Genomic DNA, 12,164 nt, shown 5'->3' with positions numbered 1-12,164 from the left:
TACATTGATAATTTAAAATGTTCAGTGGTGCAGTTTCCAAAGTAGTGAAAGCTCCACTTTATATGATAAATAAAAAAACAAACAAAAATAAGCTAAAATATGAAGTTATGTGTGTTTTACTTAGTGGGATTAAGGACCCGATTGATAGTGAGAAAGGAAAAACATAACTTCAAAATCTCCCACTGGTTTTGCCAGATAGGAGAATCGTAGGGCTTATGAGGAAAGGAGAAAGATGACACATTAAAGCACAGAATAAAATCAAAATCACAGCTTTTTATTTCTTTATCCAGTTCTGTATTTGTAACACGTCTGCAATGTTCCTGAAAGCAGCGTGGTGGCTCACTCTCAATCGCGGAGATGCAGGAAGTAAAGTAAGAGTTCTTTTTATTCGCTTTTTTTAGATTGTTCTACCCGGGATACTGGAACAAGTGGTAAACTGCAGAGATGCCCTCGCTCAGGAATACCTAATGGAATGCATAATTCAGGTAATGTGCCATGTGAAAAGGCTATTGGTTCCATCACGTATCCTTCTAATCATTTTGTTTAAACCAGGTTTCCTATGCAGATTGCAGTCTAAGGGGTACAGTAAGCTCATTAGTATAAAGATATACATAACTCTTACTGGTTAAATTACCATATGGGGAAATGTGTTTAATAGTTATTGTGTGTATATCTCTTACAGGTTTATTTAGCTCTCAACATAGTACATTATGGGAAGGATGCAGTAGATTTACCATGTGTATTTCAGGCATCTAGCACTTACAACCATAGTTAGCACTTTACAGACCTTATAACCACAGGGGAGATAGATCCTCTGGCGGCCACCTTCTAAGACTTCTCTAGGGCTGTACTATTCCCGTGCAGCTCAAATTGCATGCTCCATTAGTCTCTCACCCAGTCTCCATTCCTTAAAAAAAAACCAAAAAAAAAAAAATCCTCATTGAAACTCACTTCTTTAGGAAGACATATCATTGTTGATAGCTTTCTCTCCCTACACCTTGGTAACACACCTTGCTTCCTCTCCTGCAACTGTGTTATCCAATAAACTAACATATCACTATAAACTATTCTAGAAATCTACTTTTCCAGTACATGAAATATATCTTGGCTCTTGTGTCACTTTACCTCACTCCCTGTAGAATGGGAGCTCGTTTGAGCAGGACCCTCAACATCTTCTTTTCTGGTGCGTTATACTCGTCGGTTAGGCCACCTATTGTACAGCGCTGCAGAATTTGTTGGTCATAATGTGTGTTTATTTTAAGTTTTTAGTACTTACAGGTATACATAGCTCTATACACAGTACAGTAAAATAGAGGTACAGTTGTTTTTCACTGTATCTAACATTTACAGGCATACTTGGCACGTTTCACGTTTCATTTCTGTAGACTGTAAATACATCTGTTGCTAGAGTTGCTTAGGAAAAATATAACTTGGCCTATTTAAAAGTTGTGGGAATGTGCCAGAGAGTGAGGGGTTAAATCTATCTTCGTATATGGGGTGATGTAGAAAATGGGAATGTATGTGACCAAAGGAGCAGGTGGAGAAGAGCATACGAGAAATACTCGAGATTCAATAACAAAGAGAATGAATGAGTAGAACAGGATGGTAGCTTAGAGACAAGTGCTCTGGAGGGTGGTTGGAGGAGAGCTCTTCAAGAATAATGCTAATCTTGTCTTTGAAGATCTGGCTGGTGAGGTGGACATGGTGTCAGCGAGCAGTATGTTCACCATATGAGCGAGTAGGAACCTGTAGGTTTAGAATGATGGAAGTCTTCTTCAGCAGGTGTTAAATAGAGATGGGAGAGGGGCCGAGGAGTTTGTCAGTTTAGCTGCTAATACTGTAAATTAAATTAAAACTTTTTGGGCAGGATTACACTGAGCATGTGAAGATATTGTCCCCTCTGAGGACAGGACACCACCTAACCATGACTATTTTAGCCAGGTCTGTTTGCAATGGAGGCCGTTGACATGGAAAAGGAGGGGCAAATCGCTAGTTATCATGGAGGGTGTAGCCTAAATTATTTAAGCAAATTACCCAATCAATTGCTTAGTTAGAAGAAGTTGGACTGTTGGGTTGAGTGAGATGACATCGGGTATTGTTGGCTTTTGGTTTCTCCACCATGGTTACATCGTGCTTTCTACGTCCCTGTCGTGTCGGAAACTATACTTGGTAAAGTATATTGCCGTTAAGTAATTATTCCTATGTATAATGTTTTAATTTTTTTTCCAGGTCTTTCCAGATGAATTTCACCTTCAGACCCTAAATCCATTCCTCAGAGCCTGTGCTGAACTCCACCAAAATGTGAACGTGAAAAACATAATTATAGCCTTAATAGACCGGTAAGAAGATTCCCGTCGTGACTGGAGACTTTTTATTGCTTCAATCAATCTGTGTAACTGTACTTTATGTGTTTATGTTATCCATGAGAATTACAGCAGATATTTATCCATTTCTTTAGTCCCGTGAAACCCTGCTGTCATACTAAGCTCCAGTTACTGCTATTTATGGCGCTTCTATGTGAGCTAGGGATGATAGTAAATTGGGAACTTTTATCTCTGTCCTGCTTCTCATGCTCTAGGAATATTTTCCTAGCGATGGAATTTACTGGTTTTACTTCACAAAGGGGTTTATTATTCAGTGTCTGCAGTTTAATAGATTGATATAGGAACGGATTTACTGATGCCGGTGTTCTAGCGTCTTGTTTGCCGGACGCCGTGCTAGGGGAAGTTTTCCTAAGGAGACCCAGGTAGAAGAGGAGCCGGACAGGAATTGGATGAGGTTCCCACGAGACCACAAGAGCCACATACATTACATAAAGAGATCCGACCTCTGTCACTTGTGACGTCTGCTGGGATTGGACAAAAGTTGAAAGTGGAGCTCTGCCTTTTTTTAATTTAATTTTTTTATAAACTTCTGTCAACCTCAGGCTTGCCCATAAGGCACAACTCTTTACTGTGTCTTAGGGTTTCTTTGGATTAAGTTGCAATTTTAATGAAATTCCAACGCACTCAGCATCGGTATTTCATAAAGGGCTGCTCTAATTCTCTGTAAATTTGTGTAGGTTGGTGTCTGCCTGTTCTATTGAGATGGCTAACCTTGCATGGAAGGGGTCAATGGTTGTTCAAAAGCTCCATTGACGTCTCCTTTGTAACTGCATTTTAAATGCTCCAGCTTTGTTCTGTGTTTTTGTTTTCCTTCTTACACTCCTCCAAGACAAAGGTTAGACAGCTGAGCCTTGCCTTACATAAGTAATCCAAGCTTGTAACTGCTTGTTTGTACTTTGCTGCCCGCGGGAACTTAGAATTGTCTACGTATAAAAATTCCAACCATTGTATCGTAGCCCAACTCCTACTCCCATATGGCAGGTTCACAGCAGGCTTACACATGGTTGATCCCTGGGGAAAAACATGTACGTTTTCTGTTGGTTCTATAGTCTATTAAGCACCATTTTTCTACGATTTAACCCTTTAAACGACAGCGATGAAACACTTGGCAAAATTATCTTTGCAAGCACAGCCTTCCATTCATAGACCTCTGTTTTTGCATACTCTTTCTCCGTCCTATACGACAACACTTATACTGGTTTGAACACCCCAACTTTTCTGTTTGAGAGGAAAAATCATCACATGGCATAATTTAGATCTAAGTGGGAATGTAATGAAGCAATTTGTTTTACCTTGTAGGTTGGAATAATGTTATTCTCTAAGCTACTAGAAGGAGGAGGAGCTTAAGCCTGCTGAGTATAATGGGAGTTGTAGTTTAACAGCAGCCGTATCTACCTTCTGACCTTTTTTTAAAAGTTTTTCAGTTTGTACATTGGTATTGTACTATTTGTTTAGGGGCCGCAAAGAAATGTTACTTTCTAACAAACAAACATGGGTATTCAGAGTAGAGAGATTTATTTTTATTTAAGTATGTGTTGCGCTGTGCTCTGTACCGTATGTGCTTATTTCAATCTTTGAATGGGAAAAAAAAAACATTTTTTGATTTTGCCTTCTCCAAAGAAAGTGACCATTATATCCCTGGAAAGGCAGAAAGCAATCTATTGACAGTTATTTTCTGGGAGTAACTTTAGACCGTTGCTGACTCTCTAAACGCTTGATCTGGCTGTGGGAGGAGGTTTTTGTTGCTTGTTAACTCACATGATAACAGGCTTGTGATCAGAAGACTGTAGTGTTTACAAAACGTGCTCGTCTCCAAATATAGCTGGTTTTTCTTACATTCTAAATGCTGGGTGCAATGCATTACAAACAATGCTTTAGGCGACTGAAGATAATGAAGTCCTTGTACTCCTATACATGGAGTCGACCAAATAGCAGAAAAATCTAACCATGTATTAGTCCAGATGGTATATTAGAAATTGAGGCATCGTTCTGCTTTCAGAACAATTTAAATCCTGAGCTTGAACGTTGTTATCCTGAATTCTAGGAACATCTGCAAGCGATCAATGGATTACCAGATGCCGTAAAATGACCTGATAATCCTTCTCCTTTAGCCAATTCCTCTGATATAATTGCTTCCATTAGATGGCTGCCCGTACCATTTATTGATTCGCTGCCAGGGTTAAACATTGGCAGCACATGTGGTGGATCAATATTGTGCTTTGGGCTCTCTTCATAGCTATATCTGGTACGTTGTAGATGATAGACTGGCATATTATGTTTTCTGCTGCCTATTCCAGGTTCTGTGTCTTTGTACGTTAGCCTTGGATATAGATCCAGCTTCGTTAAACTCACAACGAGCATGTTTTATTGAGACTGGGTTGCAGAGGTACTAATTAATTTGTTGATATTTGAAGTTGGGCTTTGGTGACATTCAGCATTTAAGTATTCTGAGAGTAACTTGTCTCTCCATGACGGTGTGACTCGACTCGACCTGTGACTGCTCCTTCCTCGTTACCAATGCAGTTTGTCCATCTGTGACGCATTCTGCCAATATTTAAGTCTGTCCCCTTTGACTCATCAAATTTAGAGCCTTTTTTTGTGAGCAATGAACCTGCAATTTGGGCAATGGTCTGTTTGGGATTCTGTTGCCTGATGCTGCTTTGAAAAGTCAAACTGTCCAACATTTTCTGGCTTCTACAATCTGCTAATTATCAATCAAGCCAATATGACTCTTGTAGCCACATTTCTTATTTAGTTTCTACAAAGTTCATTCCTTTTTAATCCTCATTGACGTCCAATCATCCAAACTGCCATTAAGATTGTTAGATTACAGACTATGTAGAGACACAGCTCACACAGTTTTGGGGCCAGTATCTGCTATTTTTTGGCATTTATGGAGATTTGTATTGTTTTTATTTCTATAACTAGCATATGTTTAGTAACAAGCCTGCATTCTCCATATATATATCAGCCCTGTTTGTTATAGTATGTATGTCCTAAGGCTCCTGCTCTATTTAATAAACTTCCTTCCTGTGTCCTCAGACTTGCCCTGTTTGCACATCGGGAAGATGGACCTGGGATACCAGCAGATATCAAGCTATTTGATATTTTCTCCCAGCAGGTGGCCACAGTCATACAGGTAAGATTACTCAGGGAGTGGGGATTAGTCTTAAATGGCCGGTGCCATAGAATGATTTCCTTACTGTCCTCCTATTTTACGACTTTGTGTGATACCTAAGTTGGGTTAGTTAATGTTTCTATGGATAGCACTTGGCACGGAAGGTGTACACATTGCATTGCTTTGTAGGAATGGATCAAACATTTTATTTGCTTTTTGTCATATAATTGTGAGAGTTTTATATGAAAGCAGTTGTGTATTAAGATTCATGGCAGTTTTAAAGGAACAGTCCAGAACGCTAAAGCTTGCTGAAGTGCTTTAAGTGTGAAGAGTGTACCCGCTTACATTTCAATAGAAATTGGCACTTTTATATATTAACCATGGTGCAACCCCTGGCTGTCAATCAGACAACTGATCCTGTTACTTTCTGGTGTGTTCAATTCATTGAAGCTAAACTTTAGAGGCAGCAATTGCTCAGAGCACCTGCCTTACAAAGACTTCTCGTTGAGCTGCATTGGGAAGTCTGTGATTAGACAGCCAGGGAAAGTCTTGGTGCTGGTTAGAAGGGACGGGTTTACAAAGGCTGCATACAAAAAAAAGCATGCATGTTTTCATTTGGGACATATCTGCTTAACAGTACTTTTTATTTGTAAATTTGGGTAGTGGAGTGTTTATTTCAATAAAAATAATGAAAAAAATAATAAAATAATATTTAAAGGAACACTAATGTGTTAGGAATACAAAACCTTTTTCATAATACTAGAGCGTCCCCCTGCTCCTGTGGCATTAAAAGGGTTAAAAACCCTTTAAACACTTAACTGATTCCAGCTCCATGGTCCCTCTGTGCTGGCTTTGTCTCAGACACTATCGCAAGAGGAAACTTAATGCACATGAGATGAAGTGGTATGGGTGCCTATAGTGTCCCTTTAACATTGATTTATTTGAAAACAAAAAGTAGCACTCAGAATTCTGGAAGGCCATGGGGTAGAGCATGCATGATGAACGCGAGTTATCATTCAGACACCTTGCATTCCCTGCATTATTTCTAATCACGTTTTAGGCACTGATGATGCAGTGCACGTTGCGACCTTTTCATTTATCCGATGTTCTGTTTACTATTGTTAGAGAGATTGTTAGTCACTGACAAAGCCATCATAATTGCCAATATAAATATTCCTCTTTCTTTGGTTGGTTGCTGTTGAATATGTTTACCCAGTCTAAAGGTCGCTAAAGTAAAATTAAAAAAATAAATCTATAAAGCAGGAATAGGCAAAGAGCCTATACAGGGCTTCGATCAGGATAGGTATTGGAGGCTCCTACCCGGAAGATCCAACTCTCCTCGAGGTTGAGTGGTTCCCAGGTAAGATGTAAAACCATTACTAAATCGTTTTCGTTATGGTACTTAAACGGTTCCTGTGAAAAACTTTTTTTTTTTTTTAATGCATCCCTAGCTGGCTATAACGCGCACAGCCTCCATGTAGAACATACTGTCATTTTCTTAATTTTACTGCATGGTGTGTTTACTTTAGAAGTTCTTATCCCCTTTTCTGTTTATTGAACTTTAATCACATGCTGGAGGCTGGTGTAGACTCTAGCAGGCCATTAACAGAAAAGGAAATAAGAAATTCTAACTTAAACACACTGTGCAGTAAGGAAGCTAAAACCTTCGACAACTTTTTCAGGAAGTGTGTAGGAAAACTGTGTGAGTCAAAAACAATAAGTAAAGTGGTTTAACTCCAAAATAGCAGAGAATTAAGCGGGGAGAATGCCAAAACTGCTTCTTAAGGCTAAACATACTTTTGTGCTTAGACTGTTCGACTGAGAGATTTATCAAACTGTTTTGAAAAAGTCCTTTTCATTTTTGGTCTATAATCTATATGCAGTTATTAAATAGTTTTTAAAATTGTTTTGAAAAATATCAACGTTTCTTCACCTAAATTTCACAATTTTTCACAGATCTAGATTTCAAACGAGACCGCCAAATTTATGGCAGGAAAAAAAAGTGAAATGGATCACTTTTTGGTCAATTTAATCCCTTAAGGACCAAACTTCTGGAATAAAAGGGAATCATGACATGTCACACATGTCGTGTGTCCTTAACGGGTTAAAGATCAGTTGTTTCACTCTAAAAATGGGGTAAATTTAAAAAGGACAGTCCAGATTCAAAATGCTGGCCAGCTCCTTCTGTACGAGAGAGATAGCAACCCCTGATTATTGCGTCAGCCTTGTCAAGCCTCGTCAGTGAGGTAAAACTGATTCCTCTTTAGCCAACGTGCGCAAGAGGTCCACATCTAGATTACCCATTTATATTGGTTAAAGCAAACTAAAAACAGGGCACAAGATAATACTGAGAACAGACAACAGCTCAAATAGCTTGCCCTTCGGTGGGTCCTTTCTTAAGCTGATTTTAGCTCATCTTGTGCCATTACAGTGAGGACCTAAACCATTGCATTTTAGATTGATTCCACACAAAATGTGGTCTAGATCTGAAAAGCAGGCTGGCTCCCTCTGCATGAGAGATATAACAATGCGAGACGATGGTTACCCAGGTGTGGACCCCTTACTCAGTGTGCCTAGAGGGGTATCAGCTATATCTTACTGACGAGTCCCGACAAGGCTGAAGTGATCCTCGGGGGTGGGGAATTGATGCATCTCTCGTGCAGAGGGAGCCAGCCCGGATTTTGGATCTAGACTGCCCTTTTGGTTGTGATCAGTCTGATATGCAGTGGTGGAAGTTCTCTCTGTAGCGTCACAAGATGAGCTAAAACCAGCTTTAGAACTGAGCGGGGACCCACCGAAGGACAACCAACTTGAGTTCTTGTCTGTTCTCCCTATTCTCTTGCGTTCTGTTTTTGGTTTGTTTACAAGTCTCATAATGTTCAGCTATCATCTTAAACTAAAAGTTTTTTGCCTTTGGCTGCTTAAGCGACATAGGAAATGTAGTTCTATAATTACTGGAGAGCTGTACTGGGTACCACTGATCAACAGAACTGTATAAACTGTGTGTCCTCCTCGTTGCTGTATCCTCTATTGTGAACACTAACCAACAATCTCGTTCTTGTGTTTCTTTCCTTTTTTGGTGCACAGTCAAGGCAGGACATGCCTTCCGAAGATGTGGTTTCTTTACAAGTGTCTCTCATCAACTTGGCCATGAAGTGCTATCCTGACCGCGTAGACTATGTCGATAAAGTACTTGAGACAACAGTGGAAATTTTTAATAAGCTCAACCTCGAACAGTGAGTATCAAAGTGATTGTATGTCTGTCTGCCATGAAAAAATATGTATATATATATTTTTAATTGGTGTTTCTTTAAGTTTCAACAAAGCAATATTTATTGTATCTATACTGTTTATAGGAGATTTTGCTTTGTATGTTACCAAAAATGTCTGGAGGATGAGTTAAAGGATCACTATAGGGTCAGGAACACAAACATGTATTCCTGACCCTATAGTGTTAAAACCAGCATCCAGCCCCCCTGGGCCACTCATGCCTCCGTAAATATAGCAAAATCTTACTGTATTCAAGCCAGAAGCTGTAGATCTGCATGCTGTTTGCCTAGAAATAAAAACAAGCAGTCTGCTGACATCATCAGAAGTGGTAGCCTGATCCAATCACAGTGCGTCCCCATTGGATTGGCTGAGACTGACAAAGAGGCAGATCAGGGGCAGAGCCAGCATGATTCAAACACAGCCCTGGCCAATCAGCATCTCCTCATAGAGATGAATTGAATCAATGAATCTCTATGAGGAAAGTTCAGTGTCTGCATGCAGAGGGAGGAGATAGTGAATGTTTGGATGCATTTTAGGCAGCCATGACCCAGGAAGGATTTCTAACAGCTATCTGAGGAGTGGCCAGTGAAGTGAAGGAACAGTATAGTCACCTAAATTACTTTAGCTAAATAAAGCAGTTTCAGTGTATAGATCATTCCCCTGCAATTTCACTGCTCAATTCACTGTCATTTAGGAGTTAAATCACTTTGTTTCTGTTTATGCAGCCCTAGCCACACCTCCCCTGGCTATGATTGACAGAGCCTGTATGAAAAAAAACTGGTTTCACTTTCAAACAGATGTAATTTACCTTAAATAATTGTATCTCAATCTCTAAATTGAACTTTAATCACATACAGGAGGCTCTTGCAGGGTCTAGCAAGCTATTAACATAGCAGGGGATAAGAAAATCTTAATTAAACAGAACTTGCAATAAAGAAAGCCTAAATAGGGCTCTCTTTACAGGAAGTGTTTATGGAAGGCTGTGCAAGTCACATGCAAGGAGGTGTGACTAGGGTTCATAAGCAAAGGGATTTAACTCCTAAATGGCAGAGGATTGAGCAGTGAGGCTGCAGGGGCATGTTCTATACACCAAAACTGCTTCATTAAGCTAAAGTTGTTCAGGTGACTATAGTGTCCCTTTAAGTGCTTACTAGCAGTTTCATACATTGAAAGATGCGAACGAATTGATGAATAGTTTTCATGAATGAAGCTAACTGCTAATGCAAAACCGCCTCTATCATAGAACGCTATGAAAGGATTAGACATTATTGAATGAATTGCTTGTCTGTCTGTCTGTCTGTCTGTATTGTGCATGTTTTCCCGTAGCTTTGCTGTGATTGCAGCTGTCTGTCTCTGATTATTACTGTTATGGAATTTAGATGTGGTAGGAAGAATTCATTTTGTCCTTTTGGAGGGAAGTACTTCCAATTTCCCATTCAGTAATAGTCAAAGAATTCTGTGTGTGTTTACTTTTCAATGTTCCCTCTTACGGATATTTGCAATTCATTAAGCGAATCCAAAATATATATATACACACATTCTGTTCTGTTTAAATTCAGAATGCATTCTCTAATTGTCCTGTAGTGGTTTGACATCATACAAGCTCTAAGGATGCTTTCAGCACCAGTTGCTTAGGTAACCATTTTTCCTGGGAGCAGTTGGATACACTTATCGCTGAATTGTTGTCTAACGTTTCAGAACGATTGTTGTTCAGAATCAATATCTAATGTTGGAAGATTGTCATCTTCACCAATAAATATTCTCCGCACTAGCACACTGTCTAGGGAACATGACAGTGTGTGATTTAGTTGTATTCTGTTTTGCTTTCCGTGATCATTTCTAAAATAATCATTCCATGGGTTACTTGAAAATAATCGTTTGGACAGGGCCCTCTTCACCTACTGTTCCTGTACGTCAAATGTGTTTTGTTGAAATTGTTTGTCTTGGCTTAAAAAGGAAGAAAGACCATGTAACCTGTCTTTAACCCCTTAAGGACCAAACTTCTGAAATAAAAGGGAATCATGACATGTCACACATGTGATGTGTCCTTAAGGGGTTAAGCTGTATTAAAGGGTTAGCCAAAAAGGTGTTTCTTTTAAAACCCTCAACCCTTAATTTCCAGCTTTCAAGCACTGAACCCTTAAAGGACCACTGTTGGCACCCAGACCACTTCAGCTCAATGAAGTGGTCTGGGTGCCAGGTCCATCTAGGATTAACCCTTTCTGCTGTAAACATAGCAGTTTCAGAGAAACTGCTATGTTTACCTATGGGTTAATCCAGCCTCTAGTGGCTGTCTCATTGACAGCCGCTAGAGGCGCTTCCGAACTGATTTTCACAGTGAGAAGATGCCAGCGTCCATAGGAAAGCATTGAGAATGATTTCCTATGGACTGGCTGAATGCGTGCTTGCGCATTCAGCCGATGACGGCAAAAAAGAGGAGGAGAGTTCCCCGCGGGTTGGGTGGACCTAGAGACCCTATAGTGCCAGGAAAACGAGTATGTTTTCCTGGCACTATAGTGGTCCTTTAAGTCCTTAGGTAGGGAGGGGAAAATACTGTTGACCCTTATTTCCCTCCCCCTGGGTCACTACACTTGGTAGGAATTTCCTTACCTTATCCGTCTATCTCTATTGCTACCTGCTCCTATCATTATACCTAATTTAGCTACTTTAATTGAGACTGCAAGATCTGGTATAGACAATGACCTGTTTGTAACATATTTATACCAGTAGCTACATTTCTAAAGATACTTTTTAAAGTGTATCCAATTAGCTATTTGAGCTGCTCTCTATTTAGAAACGTCCACAGTAGCCATTTTTTTGGATGCACTAGACAGGCTACATAGTCTTTCTTTCTTTTTAAGCCACTAGCACGTTTTTTGTGTCACTTATTTAGTCCCATGTTTTTTGTATAGTCTAACGTATAGTGTCGAATAAAGATATTGTTATTTATATTTCTAATTCCTTAAGCTGAGTAACTAGTCTTCATGTGTGTAAATCTTTGGCAATTTTTGAGAATCGATATCTGGGTGCCTCTGGCACTCGGTTTCTCGCTCTTAATATACCTGCTTAAAGGGACACTCCAGGCACCCAGACCACTTCTGCCCATTGGAGTAGTCTGGGTGCCAACTCCCACTACCCTTAACCCTGCAGCTGTAAATATTGCATTTTTCATAAACTGCAATAATTACCTTGCAGGGTTAACTCCTCCTCTAGTGGCTGTCTCCTAGACAGCCACTAGAGGACACTTCCTGATTTCTAGCACAGGTTTTCTGTGCTAGAGCGCCGCTGGACATCCTCACGATGTGTGAGGACCTCCAGCGTCGCTCAATTCCCCATAGGAAAGCACTGAAAGCATTTTTAATGCTTTCCTATGGAGTGGTCTAATGCGGGCG

At 39.9% G+C, this 12,164-nt stretch overlaps 1 protein-coding gene across 1 annotated transcript in view; it reads left to right on the top strand.

The window, feature by feature from the left end:
* VPS35 (VPS35 retromer complex component) overlaps positions 1 to 12,164 on the top strand; it is a 48,260-nt gene that overhangs the window by 15,148 nt on the left and 20,948 nt on the right. The window contains exons 7-10 of the mRNA XM_063438588.1: positions 402 to 485; positions 2,230 to 2,339; positions 5,427 to 5,523; positions 8,590 to 8,738. Coding sequence (XP_063294658.1) covers positions 402 to 485; positions 2,230 to 2,339; positions 5,427 to 5,523; positions 8,590 to 8,738 — 440 coding nt within the window. The remainder of the gene's footprint in view (positions 1 to 401; positions 486 to 2,229; positions 2,340 to 5,426; positions 5,524 to 8,589; positions 8,739 to 12,164) is intronic.

The sequence above is a fragment of the Pelobates fuscus genome, chromosome 12 (assembly GCF_036172605.1).
Source record: "Pelobates fuscus isolate aPelFus1 chromosome 12, aPelFus1.pri, whole genome shotgun sequence".
Taxonomy (NCBI): domain Eukaryota; kingdom Metazoa; phylum Chordata; class Amphibia; order Anura; family Pelobatidae; genus Pelobates; species Pelobates fuscus.
The sequence above is the reverse complement of the archived record's forward strand: the minus strand, read 5'-3'. Positions and strand labels throughout refer to the sequence as shown.